This window comes from Apis cerana, linkage group LG3 (assembly GCF_029169275.1).
Source record: "Apis cerana isolate GH-2021 linkage group LG3, AcerK_1.0, whole genome shotgun sequence".
Taxonomy (NCBI): domain Eukaryota; kingdom Metazoa; phylum Arthropoda; class Insecta; order Hymenoptera; family Apidae; genus Apis; species Apis cerana.
In genome coordinates, this window is record NC_083854.1 from 423,090 (window position 1) to 450,008 (window position 26,919).

General features: G+C 21.6%; 1 protein-coding gene across 10 annotated transcripts in view; it reads right to left on the bottom strand.

The window, feature by feature from the left end:
* Positions 1-549: 549 nt before the first annotated feature.
* LOC108004089 (uncharacterized) overlaps positions 550-26,919 on the bottom strand; it is a 46,726-nt gene continuing 20,356 nt past the window's right edge. For 8 of the 10 annotated variants that reach the window (XM_062073256.1, XM_062073255.1, XM_062073258.1 and 5 more), the window contains 27 exons: positions 26,788-26,876; positions 26,506-26,710; positions 26,221-26,381; positions 22,829-22,934; positions 21,804-21,926; positions 15,795-16,021; positions 15,432-15,531; positions 15,023-15,357; positions 14,663-14,903; positions 14,401-14,538; positions 13,984-14,169; positions 12,690-12,976; positions 12,348-12,513; positions 11,736-11,936; positions 11,223-11,612; positions 10,740-11,074; positions 10,481-10,619; positions 10,083-10,396; positions 9,277-9,436; positions 9,013-9,176; positions 8,624-8,889; positions 8,058-8,455; positions 7,700-7,945; positions 7,406-7,573; positions 7,231-7,341; positions 6,986-7,142; positions 550-1,585 (listed from right to left, as the gene is read on the bottom strand). In XM_062073256.1, coding sequence (XP_061929240.1) covers positions 1,449-1,585; positions 6,986-7,142; positions 7,231-7,341; positions 7,406-7,573; positions 7,700-7,945; positions 8,058-8,455; positions 8,624-8,889; positions 9,013-9,176; positions 9,277-9,436; positions 10,083-10,396; positions 10,481-10,619; positions 10,740-11,074; positions 11,223-11,612; positions 11,736-11,936; positions 12,348-12,513; positions 12,690-12,976; positions 13,984-14,169; positions 14,401-14,538; positions 14,663-14,903; positions 15,023-15,357; positions 15,432-15,531; positions 15,795-16,021; positions 21,804-21,926; positions 22,829-22,934; positions 26,221-26,381; positions 26,506-26,710; positions 26,788-26,876 — 5,550 coding nt within the window. In that variant the 3' untranslated portion in view covers positions 550-1,448. Of the gene's footprint in view, positions 1,586-6,985; positions 7,143-7,230; positions 7,342-7,405; positions 7,574-7,699; positions 7,973-8,057; positions 8,456-8,623; positions 8,890-9,012; positions 9,177-9,276; positions 9,437-10,082; positions 10,397-10,480; positions 10,620-10,739; positions 11,075-11,222; positions 11,613-11,735; positions 11,937-12,347; positions 12,514-12,689; positions 12,977-13,983; positions 14,170-14,400; positions 14,539-14,662; positions 14,904-15,022; positions 15,358-15,431; positions 15,532-15,794; positions 16,022-21,803; positions 21,927-22,600; positions 22,622-22,828; positions 22,935-26,220; positions 26,382-26,505; positions 26,711-26,787; positions 26,877-26,919 lie in introns of those variants that run through there. The other 2 variants (XM_062073261.1, XM_062073260.1) reach the window with 2 other exon arrangements.

Sequence of the window (26,919 nt, forward strand, 5' to 3'; positions counted from 1 at the left end):
ACACCCACTAGAAAATAAACAGAAAGCAAACAAAATAAAGAAAAATTAGAAAAATTTTAAAAATCAATACTTGCATTGAATAAGCGAAGCCAAACTATACGGGCACATAGACTATTAAATTCAAACAGTTTCTTTTCAAAATGATTTTTCTCAAATCCATTTGTGATTGCTATACTAATAATTTCTTCGCGAATATGAGCAATTCGATGGTCCTGTAATTGATCTTGTAAGAATTCTTGCCATTTCTGTTCTCGAATATTAGATGGAATCAAATGATACATGCTTATTAACTTAATTAATAATCCAGCCAACTAAAAATAACATTGCTTTTTATATGTAATGAATTCATTTTTTTTTCATTCATTAATTTCAATTTTATAAGAAAATATTGAATAATATTGAAATTAATAATATTAAGTAGTTTAGATTTTTTAATACAAATTTTTTAATAAAAGGGTAAAAATATATTGTGTGTATGTAATTGTACGTACATTATTTTCTAAATGTTACAATTCTGCACACAATATATAATTAAATTATATTTAGAAGTTAAATATTTTATTTATTTATTGTCTCGAAGTATTTTCTTTCTCTTCATACAGAATGTACAATAATATTGTTATATTGGATATTGATAGTGAACGTACAATAATTTGCATTATAAATAACTAAACATTATTGAAGAAAAATTTTTTCATAATCAAGGAAATTATATCATCATTAATGTTTTTTATAAATATCTGATAATAAATTCAAAAAATGATATATACGCATGTTATATTGTATAAATGAATTATACATTAAAAAATTTACAAAGTATATATAATATTATCTTCAAAATATAATTTATAATTTTGATTCGATTTTGATTTTAATAAAAATATTTAATAATTTTATTTTATTTAATGATTTAATTTAATTTTTTTCTTATATCGATCGTAAAAAATGATTTTAATTATATAGAATAATTTATATTACCTCAAGAAGTAAATAAATTTGAAATTTGAAGGGTTAATAATAATATTTATAATTATTTTTTTTCGATTTCTTGTTTATAATATTATTATTTAATAATTATAGTTTCTTTCTTTTTTATAGATATTAATGAATATTACACAAAACGACAATTCAAAACAAAAGAGCAAACCTTCTGTACTCAACTATTCTATATCCAACTAACATTCTTTTCGTGAATGAACACAAATGACGATAAGATCTTTCGATATCGTGAAAATTCACGATAAAATAATACTGATTTCCTTGTATCGATCGTGCTTTTTTTTAATTATTAAATGTACTTATTCTTCTACCTTTATATCGCATACTTTATATAATTCAACTATGTGAGAAGATAGAAAAAGAAAAATAGGAGAGTACGGTAGAAGAAAAAGGTTAGAAAAAAATAATATTCAAATTCTAATTGATTAACAATGAAAAATATTTCTGTTTTAATTCACGACACTATTTATGATACCACCGGAAACAGGAAGACCAGTTTTTCCCATTAAGGCCAGATCTATTTCTCTTGCGGCTTGTCTACCTTCTGTGATCGCCCAAACTACTAAAGATTGTCCACGCCGGCAATCTATGCAAAACAAAAATATTTAATATATTAATTACTTAATAAAATACATAAAGAAAAAAAATCATCCTATCATTTTTAATATTTTTCAAGAAAACTAATGCAATATATTTTACATACATATAAATATAATATAATTATATAAATCTCTTTCTTAATAATATAGAAGATTAACCATTTATATTTTTTTTTATAAATTTGATTTGTTTATATAAAAAAATATAATTGATAATAGATATAATCAATAAATTTTTTATTGTCTGAGAATTATTATATTTACAAAAATATTTCAAAGAAAATATTTTTCAATATTTTATTTCAATATTTTATAAAATTAAATTTGATTTATTGTTATAAGATTTATTTTATAGAGATATTTATGCTGTTTTAAAGTTATTCAATTTTTGGAATAATCAATATAAATATCAATATGAAATATGAATAAAAGTTTATAATATTAATGTTTTGTCTTGATAAAATTTTAAGTAAAAAACTTGATTTTATAACTCAAGCAGTTAATATTAAATTTATAGAAAGAAAAATTTCTATAGATAAAAAATCTAAGAAGAATTGATTACTTGCTTGTTAGAAAGTAAAAATTCTTCAGATATGTTTATAGGAATTTGATGGATGGCATATCAGCTTTCAATTCAAAATAGTTTACAAATTATTTTTCAAATCGCTAAAGTTAATAGGATTTGGATAAATTTTTTTTTTGAATGAGTATAAAAATTGTCTATTTTTTCATAAACCATACGAAACATTTTTTATAAGAGCATTTAAAGAAAATGTTCAAAATTTTTTTAATATTTTAGAAGAAATGTAATAAAAATATAAAATATAAAAAATAGAAATCTCTTTTCGTGAATATATTTATATATATATATAGAATAAATAGACTAAAGTATCTAATAAAATAAAATCTTTCATGTTATAAGAAAAGATAAAAGATAAATAGGATTAACAAAAGCTATAAAAAGAGATTGTATAATAAATATAATTGCCATATGATGGCAATGCTTTTGGAAATTTCATTCTTCCTTCAATTTCTTTATTTTTAGAAAAGAATATGATCTAATAAAAGATACTAATGAAAGAATGTCCTTCAAGTTTGGATTGGTAGAGCTTTTTGGATTCAAAATTATCTTTATTGAATTTCGTTATTTGATTGAAAAGTTTGATCCAGAAGATAAGTTATTAATTTTACTGATTTTAAATGTTATAGTCAAATGTTTATGTTTCTTCATCACTGATATGATTAGAATAATAATAATTTCTTTTTCTTTTTATTCCATGAATAAACTCGTTTTGATAAAACATTTATAGAATCATTAAAATTTTTTTATAACGAAGAAATAAAATAATGTCTTCAAATATTGAAATCGTTCTGTTTCACGACATTAGGGAGCTGTTTGAAAAAGACTAATCCAGATTAGAGAAATTATAATAAATAAATTTAAGGCAATATTTTTACTTAATAAATACATTTTTTTTAATAATAATTTTTTAATTTTTTTAGATTGGAGTAAAGAAGACATATAGTATAACACCGCAGATATAATTCTTAATTTCACTCCGTCAGAATGTTTTGATATATCAATTATTTTTTCCTATTTCAAATAAATCCTTTTGATATTTCTTTAATTCTTTTGATATTTCTTTATATAAAAAAATTAAAACTACCAAATTATAAATTCTATATTATTACTGAATAATTATTTGTTTATTCTCTAATTATCTATTATTTCTAAAATATTCTATAAGAAAGTATTGTTTCTACTTTGAATTTATTTAAAAAAAAATTAAAATTCGATGAATGATTTTAAAAATTATAAATAAAATCAAAATAAAAAAATATAAATAAATAAAATAATAAAATGGAAACAATTATTGACAAATTTAGATGATAAATTTAGAAAATGATGATAATAGCAAAATTCATTAGAGGACACGAGTTCTTACGAGTTGTATATTTTGTAATGAATTTCAGAAGAAAAATTTTGGATAAAATATTTTCAATTTCATACAATACTTATATATGTTGAAATATGAAAAATGAATACGTAAATATTCTAAGTAACAGTTAAATTAATTTGATAAATCTTTTAATAATAAATTCTGAAATAAAACTGCTAGTTCATATTTAGGTCATCTCTTCTAATGTAATATTATTTTGCTGATAATGATTTTACAACGATTGGAAATTTAATATAATGAACAATTGAATACTTTTCGTAGTCCGATCAACACAAAATTTAGAAAGATAATAGAAGAAGAAATAGTTCAATTATTCCAAAAAATTTATTCGAAAATTTGATAACTAATTGTAAATAACCAATCATTATTATTTTATAAAAATATTATTGATATTTATTATTAATCAAAGAAATGATTATATTTCAAAAGATCTTAGTTATCAGTCAATACGATATTTGCTAAAAAAAAAAGAGATTTTTAATTTAAAATTTAATTTTGAATTTATTAGTTTCTGAAATATTAATAAAAAAATTTCCATATAAATTCAATTTTGCATATTCTGCTCTTCACGAAAACTGTTTTTTTAATTTAATATTTATCTATTCAAAGTATGTCTAATAATAATATAATATTAATAAAATAATAGTAATTGTATATAAATAATTACATTTGCATTACAAATGCTTTTATCTGCAAATTAGATTTTTTCTATTCCTGCTCGTATTTAATATAGTAATCCAATGTATTTATGAAATGAATGATTAAATTTTTGATGTATTCTAAATAAAATATTTTATAGATAATGAAGTTGATGTAATTAAATATTATTGACTATTTGATACTTGATAATGATGACTATTACAATGAAGAATATTTTATTTTAATTAGTAATATCTAGAGGGAATGTTAATTATTGACTTATAATAATATAAATATAATTAATAACATTTGTATTTTTATAACTTTCAATATAAAAAATATGTAAGTAAATAAGTGTAAGTAAAGATAAAAAAATTTAATTAATATCTTAGAAACTAACAAATATTTGAAACTAAAATTTTAGATTTAAGATCTATTTTTCTTCCAAGTTTATATATTGATTGGCAATTAAATTAAAATAATTATAATTGATAAATAATAATAATTTATTTAATATCCAATTCTTGAATAGACGATTCAGATTGATCAAATTATTTTTGTGAACAAATCAAATTTTTTTTATTTTTAATTTTTTTTTTTGCAAATATTCGCAAGGATGATAATATGATAATCAAAATTATTTTCCTGGATTTCTTTTTTCTGAAGTTATCTCAGTAATTTTTATTAATATTCGATCGCATAGATCATTTGTACATGATTTCTGAATATTTCAATCATTGAAATAGCAAATTCTTGATTCTCTCTTAAAATTATAATATAATTTTATTATTGTTATTATCATATTTAGACAATGCTATTTGTGAATTTATTAGTACTAATAATAAAAAAAAATTATTTGTTGACTCTAATTATTAATATTTTGAGTATAATACTGTCAAATAATATTTAATACTGTCAAATATCTACTATAAAGAGTGTTAATAGATTTGTAGAGCATTTTTAAAGAAATTAAACTAGAAATTAGAAACTAAAAAAAAAAAAAAAAAATTGGTATACAAAAATATTAGTTGAAATTTATTAAATTATATATAATATTAATATATATTATAATTATATATAATTATATATAAGCTTACAAGTATGCCTTTTAAATTTTATTTCAATTTATTAGTAAAATCATTCAAAATTATATCTAAAATTGCAACAAAATAGAAAAATAAATTAAAGTGATTATTGTTTAGATATAATCAACTTACTAATTTCAATCGTGAAATATGAAATATATCATTAAAGTGAATATTTTGAATAATTTTTTTTGATATCTTTTAGAAAACGATTTTCTTCGAAAAATCTTATCCAATTCATTATCATGTAATTGACATTACATTATGATATCATTTTTCTTTTTCGTATACATAAACTTTATAAACATAAACTAGAATTAAAAATCATGATTATTATATATTTGATTATTTATTATATATTTATTTCGAATATGAAATGAAAAATATATCTGAAATTTCAGAAATATCATACAAAATTATTTATTAAAAAATTATTTTATTAATAAAATTTGTAAATTAAAGTTAAGGAATAATTATATCATACATATAGGAAAAAATAATTCAAAATGTTGACTTTAACAACATATTTTAAATCTAAAATTGATGAGATAATTCCTATTTTAAAAAATTTTCATTATTATCATAACAAAAATTATTACGTTTTCATTTTACAATGAAATAAATTTTCTAATTTTTAAAATTGTGAAAATTTCAACAATGTATTATTATATTATATAAAATTTAATTAAAAAATATGAAATATTTAATGCTGTTACGATTAATATTCTTAAAAAAATAATTATATAATTAAATAATTAAATAATAGTTTATAATAATATTAAAACGGTATGAGTGCGTATAACGCAATATAAATATATTTTTAATATAAAATATTTAATAATTATTATTTTTAATTGTAAACAACTTATTCAATCGCGAATTACATAAAATACATAAAATTATTTCTCGATAAATCGATTTTTGATAAGGTTAAGGTTTTTTTTATATTTAAATATATATTTATAGATTACATGAAATTTAAAAATAAATTAGAATTATTACTTTGATGATTTTGAATCTCTTTAAAAAAATACAAAAGTTTAAATTTTACAATTTTTACCAATTTCCATAAAAATATATTTTATTCTAAAAATAATTTATTAAATCGAAATTGCTTTTTTTAAAATTTTACTTCAAAAAGTTTAATTTATTTAAATAAAATTTTACATTAAAAAATTAATTTATGATAATGCATTTATTTTGTCCAATTATTTAAAATTTTTAAAATATATAAAAATTAAAAATTAGTAAAGCAAACCCATTTTTTTAATCAAATGAATTTTTTAATATTTAAATAAATTGAACAAAATAATTATATAATAATTTTATAGTCTAAATAATTAAATTTTTTATTCAAGAACAAACAATTATTTAAATTAATTAATTATTTAAATTATTTTTAATCTAATAATTAAAGATATTCTGTGAAATATGAAGTATATTTTTAATTTTTTAGTTTTGAAGATTTTTTGATAATTTTGATAATTTTTTCAACATGAATATCATTATGCTAGAAAAATACATGTTAAATATTTTTTTGAAAATTGCATCATATATATATTATTTTATTATTTTTTGCGATTTAAAATTCAGAATTTTTATTAATATGATTTTCTGGTTTTATTATATTAATTTTTAATAAAATATTGCAATAAATGAACATAAGAAATATAGTTAAGCATTAAAACAAAAAAGAACCTACCTCCTGCTGCATATATTCCAGTTAAACTTGTTTCGTATTTACCAAGTGATGTTTTGAAGTTACCTCTTTCATCCATTGCTGTATTTAATTCTGTTGCAATATATTTTTCAGGGCCTAAGAAACCCATTGCGAGTAGAACTAGATCACATTTATAGATCTAAATAAACATAATGGAATCAAAATAAAGTAAAAATTATCTAATAATAAAGAATTGTCATAAATAATAATTTTTCTGTTGTATGTACCTTTTCTGTTCCAGAAATTTCTTCCATTTTCCAACGTCCATTTTCCATCATCCATGATACTGAAATTGTTTTGATACCACTTACATGACCACTTCCATTATCTAGAAATTCCTATTGGAAGTGCAAATAATATTTATCAAAAATACTTATATTATATATTTAATTTTTTACTTACTTTACTCAATGTACTAAATTGACGAGGATCTCGACCAAATTTTAGAGAAACTTCTTCATGGCCATAATCTACTTTAAATACACGTGGAAATTGAGGCCAGGGATTATCATGTGCTCTTTTACTTGGTGGTTCCGGCAAAATCTCAAAAGTGGTAATTGATTTAGCACCCTATAATTATACAATTTATAATGACGATCAAAAATATAAATAGTAACAATTAATAAATATGAATATTTATTTATTATATTTTGTCGAAAATATAAAAAATTATATTAAAAGTAAAAACAATTTTACCTGTCGTAAAGATGTAGCTATGCAATCACAACCAGTATCACCGCCACCTATTATAATAACATCTTTATCTTTAGCCATTAAACGTATATCTAACGAGGTATCGTTTCCCATTTGTTTTTTTTGCCAATGTTCTAAAAAGTTTACAGCAAAATGAATTCCTTCAAGATGTCTACCAGATATTTGTAAATCCCTTGGCCAAGTAGCACCCGTACATATTAACATTGCATCATATTGTTCACGTAATTCCTACGAAATATATAAATACAAAAAATTCTATATACAAATGTAATAAATGTTCAATAAAAAATTAAAGATATATAATTATAAAATGCATAAATAGAAAATTAAAATTTCATACCTTAACAGAAATATGTTTTCCAACATCGATACCAGTCTTAAATATAATACCCTCTGCTGCAAGCAGAGAAACTCTTCTTTGAACAACCTGTTTAGATAATTTCATAGTCGGAATACCATATTGCAATAGACCTCCAATTCGGTCATTTCTTTCATAAACAGTTACTAAATGGCCTGCTTTATTTAATTGATGAGCTGCTGCTAAACCAGCTGGACCAGAACCAATTATGGCTATTCGTCGACCAGTTCTCATCTTTGGTGGATAAGGAACTATCCAACCCTGTTCGAACGCATGGTCAATTATCGCGCATTCAATGTTCTTTATTGTAACTGCTGGTTCCGATATACTTAAAACGCAAGCACCTTCACACGGGGCAGGACAAACTCTTCCCGTGAATTCTAAATATATAAATTTCATTATATATATTAGATATTATTAGTTATTTATTATTTTAGAATTATTTTAAAATTATATTTTAAAATTATATTTATTATTTTAAAAAATACATATTTTAAAAGATACGAATTAGTTTTTATTTCTAGCAATTAACATTCTCTTTTAATTACCTGGAAAATTATTAGTTTGTAATAATTGATTTAAAGCTTCTTTCCAATTTGATTGAAAAACAAGATCATTCCATTTAGGAATGATATTTCCTAATGGACAACCATGGCTACTTTGACAAAATGGTACGCCACATTCCATACATCTTGCGGCTTGTATGCGCAATCCTTTACGGACACTTTGAAAGTTATAGATTTCATTCCAATCGGCAATTCGATTTTCAATTGATCGGTAAACTTCTATTTGTCTTTTGTATTTCATAAATCCTCTAAAACAAAAAATTAAGAAAAAATTACATACCAATTACATTTTTAAATGTAAAATAAATACCTAATTTTAAGTTTTAATGTTAGTTTTAAATTAAAACATTGGATTTAAAAAATACTAGCACCTTATCTTATCCAACTTATGCTGTGCCATATCAATATTTGCAATAGTATCTTCAATATCTTTAACCTGAATGTTTAATGTTTGAGAACTTCCATTGGATATTGGTTGTATTTGTTTAGTTTCTTTAACTTGTTTTAATACTCGTTGATATTCATATGGAAATACCTTTAAAATAATTAAGAATATTAATTAACATGCATTTTATATATAATAGTTGTGCTCTTTTCTATGTTCTTTAATCTAATCAATTAATGTTCTATATTACCTTAACAAATCGTGTTGTTGGTTCAGGCCATAACATTAAAAGATCTTGTGCTATGAGAGAACCAGTTTTCTCAACAAATTCTTTTAAAAGTTCTTTCACATATGCAATATCCTCTTGCTTATTTAAAGGAAGTAGTTCTACCATATCAGGATTACATTTACTAAATATGAAAAATTAAAATATATTATAAGATATATATATTAAAAAAATATACAAAAATAAATAACGAAATAGTTTATCCGCGAAAAGAAGATGAATATTTATTATTTATATCGATTTCTCTTTCATTATGTATTTTAGATCAAAATTTTTAAATAAAAATACATTTAATATATATTTAATAGTGAATTAAATATATTTAATATATATTTAATATTTAATAATGAAGTTAAATTTGCAAATTTAATATATAATCTGCAATAAAATTTCTGAACAAAGAATGATTAATGTGTGTAAAATAAATCATAAAATGAAATAAATCACCGATATAAATGAAGTGGTACTGATGTAAACATTATATTCTTAATGAGTTAATATATTTTTGGATATCTTCAGATTAATTTATATTTAAAATCAATTTTAAATATAAATTGGTATATAAAAATATCGATTGAACTTATTTAACAAGTTTATAAGTTTAAGTTTGAAATAAGCAATTTAAGTTTGAATAAAGCAAGACATAAAAAGAATGAACTTTATATTCATATTCCAAATATATTAACATTCATGTATATATATATATATATATATAGAGTATAATAATATAATAAGAAATATAAAAAGCACAAATTATGAAGGACTCATACCTTTTGAACGATCCATCTACATCTAAAACATAGGCTATCCCACCAGACATTCCAGCAGCGAAATTCCGACCAGTAAGTCCCAAAATTATCGCACAACCACCAGTCATATATTCGCATCCATGATCACCAACACCTTCAACTACTACTATTGCACCACTGTTACGAACACAAAATCTTTCAGCAGCAATTCCTCGAAAATATGCTCTGCCAGATGTTGCACCATAAAGACAAACATTACCAACGATTACATTTGTATTGGAATTAAAAGTACAGTCCTTTGGTGGATATATAACAACTTCTCCTCCACATAAACCCTAAAAATTATAAAAATGTATATAATAAATAAACTGTTGATAATCTCTTTTTTTTTTTTGAATGATTAAATTAAGAAAACTTACTTTGGCAACATAATCATTAGCATCTCCTTCGAGAGTAACATGAACGCCTTTGGTCATGAAAGCACAAAAACTCTGACCTGCAGAACCTTTCATTTTTATATTAATACTACCTTCAGGTAAACCATTTTCACCATATAATCTATTAATGCAAAAATAAAAAGAAAAATAATTAATCATTGAAAGTATATGCTTAAACATATTTAAAAAGAAATTAAAAAAAAAAATAAAAATATAATAAAAAACTAAACTTGAAACATACTTTGAAATATGATAGCTTAATGTTGCTGCAAATGCTCTACATTCATTATTAATATTTAACTCAATATCAACACGATTTTGTTTTCCATTCAATACATCTGTGATCAATTCAATCACACAATTATCCAGTCTATTTTCTAATTGAAAATCTTGTTTTATTGATCCTCCCTGAATATTTACTCCTGGTCTGAGTTCAAGTGCATTACGTAAAATATTATCAAGCTTTAATGTTTTAGCCTTTTCTATTATGATATCATTGCGAACTTTTAACAAATCTGTACGACCGATTAAATCTTGAAATTTACGTAATCCGAGATCGGCCATATAAGAACGTACCTAAATAATAAGAAAAAAAAATTATTTTATATGTTTTAACATTTTTTATTGTAATATATATATATATATATAAATATGTATATATATTAATAAATATTATTTTTAATCAAATTTAGAATTTTTTTATTTTATTCTTAATGTAACATACCTCTTCTGCCACTGCAAAGAAAAAGTTAATTACATGTTCTGGTTTCCCATTAAATTTTTTTCGAAGTTCTGGATCTTGAGTCGCAATACCCACAGGGCAAGTATTTAAATGACATTTCCTCATCATAGTACAACCCATAGAAATTAAAGGTGCAGTGCTAAAACCAAATTCATCAGCACCTAAAAGAGCTGCAACTATTACATCAAATCCAGTACGCATTTGACCATCTGCTTGTACGATGACACGTGAACGAAGATTATTTAGAGTTAAAATTTGATGAGTTTCTGCAATTCCTAATTCCCACGGTAATCCGGCGGATTTTATTCCTGTCCAGGTACTAGCACCAGTTCCACCATCATGACCAGATATTACGATATGTTCTGCTTTACCCTGCATAAAATTTAAATAAAAGAAAATATAATGAGAGTTGAAAAACGACATAATAAAAGAAATGCATATTTTTAAGTATAATTATCTTATGTACTTATCTTGTATATTTATTTATATAATTACCTTAGCTACACCTGATGCAACTACGCCTACTCCTACTTCTGACACCAATTTGACAGAAATACGAGCATTTGGATTCGCGCATTTTAAATCATAAATTAGTTCTGCAAGATCTTCAATTGAATAAATATCATGATGTGGTGGTGGTGAAATTAAACCTACACCAGGTACTGAGTGTCTAGTTGCAGCAATTTCAGCAGTAACCTGTATAAATTGTACTCATGTAACTCGATATTTATAATTTTGTATTATATATGCAATACAATTTAATTTTAAAAATTAATTTTTGCTTAATATATTTATATGAAATTTCTATTTTCAAATATATCATCAATATTTGAATCACGTTTATATTGATCAATAACATAATATTAATGATAAATAATACTTCTTTGTAATAAGAACTCGAATAAGATATAATAATAAATTATTAGAAATAGAAGAAAATAAATATAATAAATAATATATAACAAATAATAATAATAATAAGATATAATAAATGATATAATAAATATCTAGATTATAAGATTGTTTGCTCTAAATAACAATTTCCATGTGATCAATTGAATCATCTTTTTGAGAATAAAAATTTACTTTAAAAAATAATATGCTCACCTTATAACCAGGCAATTCACCTCCTTCTCCTGGTTTTGCTCCTTGTGACATTTTGATTTGAAGATCATCAGCATTTGCCAAATAACTCGATGTTACACCAAAGCGACCACTTGCAACTTGTTTAATGGCTGATCGTTTATTAAATTCTGGATTTTGATTTAAATATCTGAAAATGGCAAATTTTATGCATATTGTCATTTATTATATGATTGTTTTTAAGCATTTTAGAAAACACATACAAGAAACACATACAAAAAAAGAGATGAAAAAAGACTATTTATTTTTTTATATATATGTATGTAATTTATAAAAAATATAATTTTTATAAGTTTAATTAAATACCTATCAGCATTTTCACCTCCTTCACCAGTATTTGATTTACCGCCGATATTATTCATAGCAATTGCTAAAGTAGTATGTGCTTCTATAGAAATGCTTCCAAAACTCATAGCTCCTGTTGCAAATCGTTTCACAATTTCAGATGCTGATTCAACTTCTTCAATGGGTATTGACTTTTCTGTTTTTTTTACTAATTCCAATTGACCACGCAAAGTACAAGCTTTTATCATTTCCATTGTAGTTTTTCGATATTTATCATAAGCATTCCAATTCTTTGAATTCACATAATCCTGAAAAAAAATGTTGAAAAAAAATAATAGAAATTGTCATTTTTCTATTTATTGAAATAAATGCTTATTGATATATTTATATATAGAATGTATGACATATCTCATCACAGTTTTTCATAAATTTCTGATAAAAAAATTTATAAGAAGAAAATGTTTCAAACAAAATAAGGTATAAATGCAATATAAAAAATTTTTAAATAAAATTTTTTTCAACAAAAAATTAAAATCACATTGAATTTTTTACATGATACTATATTTTCTAATTTTTAATTTTATATTATTGTAAAATATAGAATTAATAAAAAGAAATTTTATTATGATAAATTATTTTAATTATGTCAAATTAATTCTTATGTATTTATATATCCAATTACAATAATAAATTATATAATAAATTTGTTCAAATTATAATTATAAACACAATTGATGAGATAAGTTAATATTGTTACTATATAATTTATTACTATAATATTATTACAATGAACTTCTTAATAATATGAATTTGCTGTATTTGAATCTACTCAGTATGAATGATCCCATGAAAAAAAAATCTAATAAAGACAAATCAAGAAATCAAGGAATAAGATGAATAGGATTAATGTGATTCTAAAAATATAAGATTAGGAGAATAGGATTTAAATATTTAATTATTGATCTCAATCTTGTTATAATTAAATCATCTGATCTCATATTTTTAAATTAAAGATCATTTAATAAAGTTATTAAATTGTTTTAAACAAACAATATTATAAAATCAGAAATACATAATATTATATAAATTTAATTTTGATTTTTATTTAAATCTTCAATTTTTTATAAATTGTATGCAATTTGTAGCATTTTAAAAATAGATTAATTTTTGTTCAAAACATTTTTTTGTTAAAAATTCATAAAAAATCATAGCAACAATTATATTTCCTATATATATTAATTGGTTATATATATTAAAATAATTGATATATATATTAAATTGAAGAATTTTGATATTTATTATTAATTTATTTTACCTGTAAATTAGCAATACTTTCAGGATCATTTATGTGTTTTTCTCCTCCAGATCTCCAATGATAGATTCCTGGATTGCGAATAATAAGTATATCCATAGATTTTTCCCAATATGTAATTTGATGTCTTTCAAATGCTTCTTTTGCTAAAATATCAAAGGTTACTCCACCAATACGAGACTGTGTGCCCTGTGTAAAAAATACAAAAAATTGCAAAAAATTAAATATTATTTTTAAAGAGTTAATATTAAAGTTAAAGTTGAATCTTAAAAACTAAAAAATATGGTGTACGTCATTGAAAATATTGAATCATAATAATCAATTTTCATTAATTGGATCCAATTCTTAATCATTCGTATTTCTATAAAAAATTTTTAATTGTTATAATTAAAAATTTCAACTTCATAATATAATATATACTTTGAAACATTTATCAATAACTTCATCGGATAAACCGACTGCTTCAAAAATTTGAGCTCCTTTATAAGATTGTAATGTAGAGATTCCCATTTTTGCCATTACTTTTGCTATTCCTCTCTCCATTGCTTCTGCATAATTCTGTAATATTTTTTGTTTATTTTTATCCATAATTATTATTATCGCTATTTTTTTAATATTTATTTTATTATTAAAATATTTAATATTATATATTATTAATATACATAGTTATTAATAGATATACCGAACATAAAGCGTTATCAGTTAATGATGAATCTAATACACCATCCATACGAAGATTTCTTGCCATTTCAAATACAAGATATGGACAAATAGCATCTGCTCCATAGCCAAGTAGCAAACATATATGATGCACTTCTCTAGCCTCAGCGGTTTCCAAAATGAGACCAACTTTCATACGTTGTCGTTCTTCGATTAAATAATGATGTACTGCACCCAATATTAATAAGCTACTTACAGGCACTCTAATAATAATAAAATATTATACTTAGTATAATATATTCTTGTTTTTTTATAATTATATTAATATAAAAATAATAATTAAACATATAAGAATTTACATATTATTAGATAATAATCTTACCTTTCAGAATTACCTTGTCGATCAGATAAAACAAGAAATTGATAACCTTCTTTTGCAGCATGATTAGCTTCTTGACTGACACGATTTAATGTATCAATTAATCCAGATGGACCATATTGTACAGGATATGTTGCATCAATTATTTTAGTTTTCCAACCGCGATATTTTGTTCGTTTGATTATTTCAAGATCATCTAAAGAAAGTATAGGTTGTGATAAAAATAATCTATGCACTTGCAGTTCATTTGGTTCAAGAATATTGCTTTCTGGCCCAATAGGACAAAGCATTGACATTACAATCTTTTCTCTAAATGGATCTATCGGTGGATTTGTCACCTGAAAATAAATTTTGAAAAAAAAAGAAAAAAAATGTTATATTTATGTTGCTAATAATATTTATTTATAAATACCTGAGCAAAGAGTTGCTTAAAATAATCATAAATAAGTGGTTGAAATTGAGAAAGACAAGCTAATGGAGCATCATTACCCATGGAACCCAATGATTCTTTCCTGTATAAAAATTATATAATTTAAATTCATATGTATACAATAAATAAAAACAAAGATCAATGTAATGAATGTTAAGCAGAAAAAGATGACATATTTACATCTTCACTTCGTTATCATTTATTGTTTCTTTTCATTACATCTAGTCCAGAAGATGTAAACATTATCTTATCTTTTTCTAGCAAATTCATAATATATGAATATATATATTTTTATTTATAATATTGATTATAATTAAAAATATTTAAAATATAGAAGTTACATACTTAGATTGCATCATTGGTAAAAGAAGTAAATTAATAGTTTCAAGAGTATATCCATAGAGCGATAATCTTTTATCTCCTCCCCAAACTCGATTAACAACAGATATTGGATTTGCGTCATTTAATACATTTTTTTTAGCTACTTCTTCATCTACGGCCGAACCGTTTTCAATTGTACTTGATATCTTTTTATAATCAATGTCTGCAGCACGAAGTTCTTCCATTGTAATCTATAAATATATATATTTTTATACCATTATTTATTATGTCAATTTGATATTATTATGATATTGTCAAATTGATATTATTATAAAAGGTAGTTCATTTAAATATAAAAAAATCATTTAAATATAAAGAAGAATATTATTTTGATAATTATATAATAGAAAAATCTTAAGATTTTATTTATTCTATTTATTGCTTATATTGATAGTTATATATCTTTAAATATATATTTTCCAATTATGATGGTAATGTTTATATCTTTTATTTTCTATTTTCTTCTAATTTTCTAATTATATTAATATTTGATTAAAGTATCAATTAGTTCCCTTTTCATTGAAATATGCATTGAGTAATTTCATTTTTTATACATAATTAGCGATCAGCTTTCAGATTATTTGCAAAAAACTTAGTGTTAAATCATTGAATTCTATCTATTATCTATCATTCTATTCATTTATTCTATTATTGAATTTATATATCCATGACAATGTATGTATCAGTATGTATTTTTTATCAATTATTTATATCATATTAGACTGATCAGTAATCAGTATGTATAATGAAATAACAACTATAATAAAAACTAATACCAATATTATGTTTTCACATAAATATAATTAAAATAAAATTTTAAGTAATAGTTTTTAATAATTATATTTTAATAATTATCAATATGCATATAGATAAAAAATTTTTCTTTTATCATATAATTATCCGAAATAATTTTTTTTTTAATTTAATTGATGATCGTTGTTTGATCGTTAACTTTAAAAATTTTTTTCATTATATATATATATATCATGACACGATATTTAAAAAAGTATCTTTCATATAGAAGAAAATAGCATTTTGAAATATTTATTTTTAATTTTTTTAATTAGGAAAATCTTAAAAATAATGTATGTTAATATTCATAATAAACCTCTGTAAAAACATAAATGCTGTTTAAATAAAATCATTATTTTTAATTTTTTTTTAATTTTAAAAAATTTTTCCAGTAAAAAATCTGAAACAAATCACAAACATATATAAATCCTATATATTAAAAATTCTCAATTTTTTTCATAATTTTATATTCAATGGAATATAGAAAATAAAGCATAAATTATAAATTAAATATGTTTTAAAAATGTTTTATTCTAAGTAACTACTCTAATAATAATCTATTCTAAATTGAAACTTGAGGAATTTTTAAGGTTTATTTTTATTGATTAATATTAAGTTGTATCATTTTAATTTGATTTGATTTCAATTATTATTTATTTGATTATTCTTTTTCCATTTTATAGCATTTATTATCCATTTTCTTTTAATTTATGATTTTAATAAAAATTTTAAATAATGCCTTTTTTTCTTTTTGCAATATCATATTTTAAAAATGAATAATAATAGATTGTAACGTGTTTTCAATTATTTCAAAATAGTACTAAAAAAAAAAAAGAGAAAGGAGAGAGGGAAAAAGGAAAGAAGAGAGAGCTTTAAGAGTTTTATTTTTACTTTAATTTTTCAGTGATTTAACATTTCCATATTTGATACTATTATGCATTTATGTATTTTTTTTCTTTTGTACAAATTAATTTAACTTCAATTCAATCTAATATTTTTTTCTTTGATTTCAATGATTTTTATATAAATTACAAAAGAAGAGATTCTAAATAATTTTTTTCTATATATATATATATATATATATATATATATATATATATATATATATCCAGTTAGTTTAATTTTCAAGATAGATTGCAGAAAGATTGTTGTTGTACTATTATATAAGATTTCGTTTATCATATGCATCTGTGATAATATGTATGTATATAATAGCATATGATTGCTATTTACTAATACATACATCGTAGCAATAAATATTATAATTAATATATATTATTATTATTATATTAATTATAATATATATTAATACATATTAATATATATTATAATATATATAATAAATGTATTGATCAAAAAGTTTTCTCATAGATTTTGAAGACTTAAAATATTTCAAATTTAATCAATAATAAGTTTTCAGATTAACAGAATATGAAAATAAAATATAAGATTTTTGACCGAAATTATTAGGATGTCTCATAAGTTTCTTTCTTTTTTTGATACGAAATGAATATATGATATTTGTTACTTTTTTCAAAATTGTTGGGGTTTATTTGCAAAATATTGCTCGAGGTGCCTTTTTATTTCGCTTACGGATTGAAATCGTTTATCATGGAGAGAATTTTTTTAATAATAGGAATAAGTAATAATCGGATAGAGCAAAATCTGGAGAGTACAGAAGATGCGATAGAATGTCCCAATCAAACTTTTCTCTTACAGTCAATGCAACATGTGATTTTGCATTGTTGTGATGGTCTCGTCAGTTCGCCAATTTTGGTCGTTTTTCTGCTATGGCAATTTATCAAACTGATTGCAATATTTTTCAAAATTGATAATTTCATTTTGAAAAAGGAGCTCATAGTAAATTTCATAAACATAGTAGACACTTTCCCAATCCCAAATGGATAAAAGAACTTTCTTCAGATGAAGTCCAGGTTTCGCGACAATCTATTGTCCTTAAATCAAGTACGTTTTCGATATACATTTTGATAATCCAAAAAAATAAAATCCAAGTCTCGTGTCTAGTGACAAGCCTCTTTAAAAAAAAATCTCTTTCATGTCGCTGGAGAAGAAAATCGCACATGATTTTCATCCAGACAGAGACGCGATTCATAACGCCGGAATGAATGATATATTTTTGTCACAGCTATGGAACTCAAATTTCACAATTCACACGATTCACATATCCCATTTTGGTTAAATGATTATCTATTGTTTTTTTTGAAATCTTAATAGCATTCATTATCTCTTGCACACTATATCGCGGATTTTCAGCGAACATAAACTTGATAAACTTTGATAAAGTCTGTATTCATCATTGGGCAGCTGCTACGATCTTCATCTTTCAAATCAAAATTGTTACCTCGAAATTTCTTAAACCAATTGCAGATGATCGTAATAGTTAATAGCACCACTTCTATAAACAGTAGAAATCTCGTCTGCAATATCATTTACAGTATCATTTTTTTTAAAGCAATAAAGCATAACATGCCGCAAATGCTTTCTTATTCATATTGAACGGTATAGAAAAAAATTTTAAAAGAGATTGTATCATCAAAGAAACGTATTTTAAAAGAGTTCTGGGATGACTGAAATTAATGCCATAAACGGCTAATAGATAAGTCTACATGTTCACATAAAAATAATTAGTTTACACATAAAAAGTCATTCTTTCCTAGCGAAAGAAACTGGGACATTCTAATATAATAGATATAGATATTAATTCTTTGCACTCCAGGCAGAGTTTCGCTTCAGCAAAATCTTCTTCCAGACGATTCGTACCCGCACGTTCGATAAGAATTTCTTACAGCTAATTTATAATGATTTCACACACAAATTAATGCATAAAATTTTTATATTTTAATATTTTATATATCTTTATATATAAAAAAAAATTATTGAATATTAAAGTCTATATTATTGTTTTGTTCGATATTTTATGAAGCAATTACTAAAATGCATGGTTTGTCAGAACAACAGAGCAATAATATTTTTCTTTCTAATTTTTTTATTGCATAATTATTTGTTTCGCGTACTATTTCATTAATAAATTCATCAATAAAAAATACTTTAAAAAAAATCTAATGGTTCATTTATATTTGAAAATAATATTTCTATTATCAAACTCAGACTAACGCCGAAGATGTCATCCGACCCGCGATTACTAATTTGAGATAAAAAATCTAATTATTTAACAATATATTATTCTACACTTCATAAGATTATACATAAAGAGCTTAGGAACTTATTCATGAAGCGATATTCTAAAAAAATCAAACATAAATAAATATCATCTCAAATATTGTTCAAGTTGCTGTATCAATCCAAGTGATACCGGAGAGTCACCGTTGGAGCGCAAAGAATTATTATAAATTAATGCATATTACTTACAAACTTTTATATATATGCGAAATTCAATATAATAATAATAATAATCATTTTTTATAAATATTTCAAAATCTAAGCTGAGCGATATATGTATGTATGTTATATGTATAGGAAAAAATTATAAAAGTATAGAAAAATCTTATTTTCTATAACATATTTAAATCAAAATTATCAAAAAAATGTTCCATAAATATTAACATTTTATATACATATTTTAATATCAGCTACATTATTACAATGATTCAATAAAAAAATTTTTTTCGATAGATTTGAAAAAAAAATAACTTTAAAAAAAATAACAAATTCTTTGATATCATTCAAATTATAATTACAATTTCAAACAAAATGTATTTTTATACAATTGAAAAAGATATTTAAATGATTTTATTTATTATTAAATAAACTACCTTGGTATATAAAATTAAAATTATTTAGAAATTAAAATATTTTTATAAAAATTATTCATAAAATAAATATAAAGTAATTATAAAATATACAATATTATTATTAGAAGAAACGAATATGAAGAATATACTCACCATCTATACATAATACGAAGTATGATCACAATATATAAAATTGTTTGCAAAAAAGAATTTTTTTCATTAAATATTTTGTAAATGAAAAGACTTAAATATAGAAATATATAATATATAATATATATATATATCGATATATATAATATATATCGATATATATCGATTTAGCTGAGTTTCCATTAATTTTAAGAAAAGATTAAAAGATAAATATCGAAAAATTCGAGTCAATTGATATGAAATTTAGGAGAGAAATAAGAAAGAAAGGAGTTAAATTAGTTAATAAAATTTTAATTTCGAAAAATTATTCATTCGAATATTTTCTGAAATATTAATACAAAACTTTTAGTTGTTATATATTGAATACTGTATATAAATATAATTAATACAACGAATGCTGCTTATTCAAATATTATTATTACAGTCATTTTTGAATATCATCATTAATTATTGATATAGATTAGTAACAATGTCATAACTGATGACGTTTTGATATATTTGACATATTGACTTCAATATTTCTACAAGATGTTCCATACAAAATTTCAACGTTTAAAACCTAGATATTGTTGATTTTCTAGTTTAATCTAGCCCAAAATTATTCGAATGACGATATTTGGTAACTTAATATATTTAATTCTAATTATATTTAATTCTAATATATTTAATTCTTCAATAACGATTAATTAGATTTTTTAGACTATCAAAATTAAAATATAGCATGATATAGCAATAGAATAAAAATTATTATGAAATAAAATTAGAAAATCAGTATAATTTTGATCATCAAATATGTTTTTGAATTATAAGATATATGAAATACTTGAAAACAATAGCGAAAAATTATAGTATAGATATCATTTTTTTAACTGCTACAGTTTACAATATTTGTCGCTGAAATTTTGTATTTTATACAGAATCCTATATATAGATATGAAAGCTAATATAATATCATCAATTATTGATTGATTATTATTAATTGGTAATTCTTACAGTAAAAATAGTTATATTAATAACAAAAATCTTAAAAATTATTATATTAATCACATTTACATATTGTAATTACATATGAAATATTCAATATATGATGCTACAAGTTTTTTTATTAATATCACGAAAAATAATTAAATAAAATTTTATATTTGGGATTAAATTTTATGTCAATCAATCATCGAAATTTTCCGAAATATTAGATTAAATTTCATAATTTAAACAATATATCATTTAACAATCGGAAAAAAAGAAATAAAAAAAATACCTGATCTTTTAGCCATTTAGAATGTGGTCTACTTCTCGAAATTTGCAATTTCAATTCTACATCCTCTATGATCTTCTTTTCGTATGTATCAACCAATAGCATTCTACCAGGTTTCAAGCGACTCTATAAAATGAAATATAAATAATTATTGTTAAATTGTATATGTGATTTATTATAACATATTTCTAAAATTAAAATAGATTTAATAGATTTAAATTTATTATTATAAATTATATAATAATAAATTTAAATAAATTTGTATAAATTTATTTTTTGAGTTAATTTTATATTCTAATATATATTAAAAAAATATTAAAGAAAATTAATAAAATATAACTTAATTTTTTTTATAATATATATATATATATATATAATAATAATAATATATATAATAAAAAATAGCATTATATTAGATTTAATACAAGTCATTCATTTATAAAATTACTCCTTAAAGAATAATAATAATATAATAAATTTTAAGATATAAATACTTGATTAATCATTTCAATATTTTAAATTAAATTTTAACGCGAGAATAAAATAATTAAATAAAATTAATTTATGTTACATAAATAAAAAAAACTATATAGAATATCATATATTACAAAATACAGACAAATGCGCATATATTTTATAATTTCTTGTGATCAGTTTTAAATTTATAACATAAAATTTAAAAAGAAATGTAAAAGGAAATGTATAAATTAAAAAGAATAGAGAGCAAAGCGTACAAATAAGAACTCACCCAAAATAAAGAATTAGAAAAAGATATTACTCGCTTTATAAGAAAAAATTACCGTTTATAATATGCTTTAAGACAAGAATTCGTTCCGAGCACTGTATTTTAACTTGCTAATTGTTCAGAAAAAGCTTTGCTCCTTGTGTGCATGCAGTATTCCTTCTAGAACTGAAATTCTGTATATCGAAAATAATATAGAGAAAAAGCATATGAATGGCATTATATATGAACTGCTGTTTCTTCAAGGACAAGATCTGATTGATATTATATATATTTTTTCATTTACCTTCAGAACTATGTTGCTAGATGGAGTATCATAAACACCCACTTCAGAAGCCATTACCATCATATTATCCTTAGTGACGTAGAAGCGCGATGGACGTAGGCCATTTCTGTCAAATAAAAATTTTATATTACTATTTCATTTTTGCGTATTGGCATCAATTAAAACTGCCTTCTTAATACATTTTACATATATTTTTTTTCTATTTTTTTGATTTTTTTATATAATTAACTTTTGATAGGGGAAATGCTTCGGAACAGCAATGTAGTAGACTTAATATAAGCCATTGTAAACAATTTTTTTTCTTGTAAGTATTGTAAGAATTTTAAAAAAATAATTCTATTTCAAAATTATTTCAGTGATCGAAAAGTTTAGTATTAGGTTTCAATATATTGCTTTACATTCAGGATTATGAATGTACTATTATATAAAAATAAAAAAATATATATTACAGTATCATTGCATTTCCGATATTTTATATGAGATATTCTGCAAATATCATTATCATTATCATATTATTGACTATTCGATTAATATGACTACTATTCCAAAGACAATTGTATTAATTATGTCTAGATAGATAGAATTTTTTATTAATATTTTGAAAACTAATAAAAATTCAAATTAAAATTTTAGATTTAAAATCTATATTCTCTCTTTTTTATCTCTTAATTTTATTTAATATTATTATATGCTTTTTGAAAAAATATCCAAATTATTTTTTTAATATCTTTGAAAATTATAAACAAATTTTTATTTCTTAATTTTTGATTTCACATGTTTTTAAAAAAAAAATGGATTATTATATTTTGAGAAATTTTTTTATGAAATAGTTAAATGAAATTTTAGTCTTGAAATAATTAAGTCTTATTTTGTTATTTTAATTTACAAAATAATAAATGGAAAGCCACTAGATAAAAAAATAAATTGTGTATTGCTCTGACATCATTACTCTTCTATATTAGATATAATACTGTTGTACTGTTATTTTAGTGAAATCTATGAAAAAATATCATTTATATTTATAGAAAAATTTGATTAACTTTTTTTTAGTAAATAACATATTTTTTTATAGTAATTTGTAATATGTAATATTTTATAATTTGTAATATTTTTGTTTTAAGTGCTCTATTTATATTTATACAAAAAAATATCATCAAATAATGGAAATCACAACAAGATGATGGATTATTCCTATCACAAAAAAGAAAAAAAAAAATCAGAAAGAATAGAAGGATGTATGCGGTATATACTTCTTAATTCCAAGAATAAAAAACTTTTGGTACATTCAATTCAATTCTCTCTATACATGCATGTCTTTAACAATGTATGCATTAATACAATATGATAGTTTATCTATTGTTTTTATAAATACATCGCGAAATTCAATATATATATATATATATATATATATATATATATATATAAATAAATGGGTAAAAAATTAAATGATAAGAATTTTTTATAGATTATAATATAAATATACGATAAATATAAAAAATGATGATATTTATTATAATTTTAATTATTTAAAAATTGTTTTATATTTTATTTTTGCATTCCGCAAATTCAAAGAAATACTCAAACTCGATATTAGAATCGAAACATTTTACATATATTTCGAAATATCATAATCTATAAAGAAATAAATTTTTGATAGTCTATTTGTTTTATATTTTAGATTACTTGCTGCAATATATTTTAAAAAATAATAGATAAAAAATTGCGTCATGCTGATATGATACTGCATATTCAATATATTTCAATTGTAATTAAAAGTTTTTTATTAATATTTTGAAAATTAATTCGATTCGAAGCTAAAATTTTATATTCAAGATTCTATTCCTCTTTCTCTTTCATTTTAAAATTTCAATTCATTCGGTTAAAGAGTACTACATTTAATCCAAGGATAAGGCACGGATAGGACAATTTTGAATAATAGAATTAATATTAATTATACAAAAAATTTATATAAAAAAATCGAAATTAACACTATATCAAAGCTATTTTCATTAAATGTATAAAATTTTTTTGCAGTTATGGAAACTTGTAACTAGTAACTAGTGATAATAATTATAGTGATAAAGTGAGTTTATAAATTAACCATAGTATATTTTAATTGTTTTTTTTATTAATGACAAATGATATTTTTATAAGTGATATTTTTACCTTCAAATAATTCTCAATATAAGAATTTGATTATTTAACGGCTTTGCAATACGCATTACAAGTTTTTTTATATATCTTCTCGTCACATTTATCATATACAAAAATATCTATCATATACAAAAATTAAAAAATATCAAAATCTTTAATATGATAAATTAAATTTATAAATTTTATATTTTCTATTTTTATATTGTTTTTTATATTGTTAACAAGAAAAATATATTATGTTTTCAATATTTTCTAAAAAGATATTTTTTAAATTTGTTCTTAAAATAAACGAACAATAGTTAAATTTAGTTTAAATTTGTTTCATGATATAAATTTTTAGAAATTAATATGAAATTATAATAAATTTAATCTCTGTTATATATACACTACAAAAAGATAGATAGTTACTTGTTTGTTATTCTAATGATAATTTTATATTTCATCTTTTACTATAAAATTATAATTTTCAGAATATATAATGGGTGAAGTGACTATATTTGACTACATTTAATAAATATATATTTATTCATAGAGAATAAATGCAAAATGCAAAAATAAAATATAAAATAATTCTTAAACGATTAAAATTATGATCGAAATGATCTATTATATCAATCGAATAATTGTGTTGTATTGTAAATAATTGTTGCATTTCATATATACTATATATATATATATATATATATATATATATATATATATATATATATATATATATATATAAACGAAATTTAATATAGTAATAATACTACTTTTTATTTTTATTTAAATATTTCGAAAATTAAAGTCGATCGCTGATTATATTTATAAGAAAAGATTATTTAGAATCTCGTCCTCTGTACATTTAAAAATTATCAAAATTGAAGAGATAATTATGCGTTTTATTTATCAAAATCTATAAAAAGATAAAGAATATAAATTTTTTTTTTTATATTCCATACGTGTCATTTTCAAAGAATTTTTCATAAATATTTCAAATTTATTACAAAGAAAAAGAAAAAAATAATTCTTATTAATAATACTTTATGTATATTTTATCTATGAAATATTATGGCAACATATTATTCACTTTTTCTTATTTAATACATAAAGTTTTTTTTAAAGTTTATGACATACACACATACATACAAATTTTATCGAAATATTACATATAAATAAAATTAAGAAAAACTAAACGAGAAAGAAAAATAAAAATTATAATTAAATAAAATGAAAATTAAATACATATTAAATTCTACCTATCTAAAATAGCACCAACATAGCGTCCATCCGTAAAAGTTAAAAGAGCAGGACCATCCCAAGGTTCCATCGCACATGCAGCCCAATGATAAAAATCTCGTTTTTCTGTTGCCATCGTTAAATCGTTTTGCCATGCTTCTGGTACCATTGTCATTACTGCCTAAATATATATTTTCTTCAAATTTCCTTCAATCGTCGTAAATAAATGAAAAAGCGAATCAAAACTACATATATAATATCATACAATTTCACAATTATGTATTATATATATATGTTTCACGTACCTCTGGCAAAGATCGTTGACCCACCATTACCAAAAATTCTAAAACACAATCAACGGCCCCCGAATCGGAGAGATTCGGCTCTACTACAGGATAAAGCTGTTTCAATTGTTCCCCAAAAATTTTACTACTCATCACTCCTTCACGGGCTTTCATTAGGTTCACATTACCTCTTAAAGTATTAATTTCACCATTGTGTGCTAATAATCTATAAACATCGAATTGTATGAATATCATGTGTATGCACATGTATATTGCAATTTGTGATTATTAAACATTACTTACCGAAGAGGATGCGCTCTTTCCCAGCTAGGAAATGTATTTGTGGAGAATCTTGTATGAACTAATGCCAAATAGGTTTCAAAATTTGGAGACTATAATAAATATAAATAAAATATTTGTACAGATTATATATAT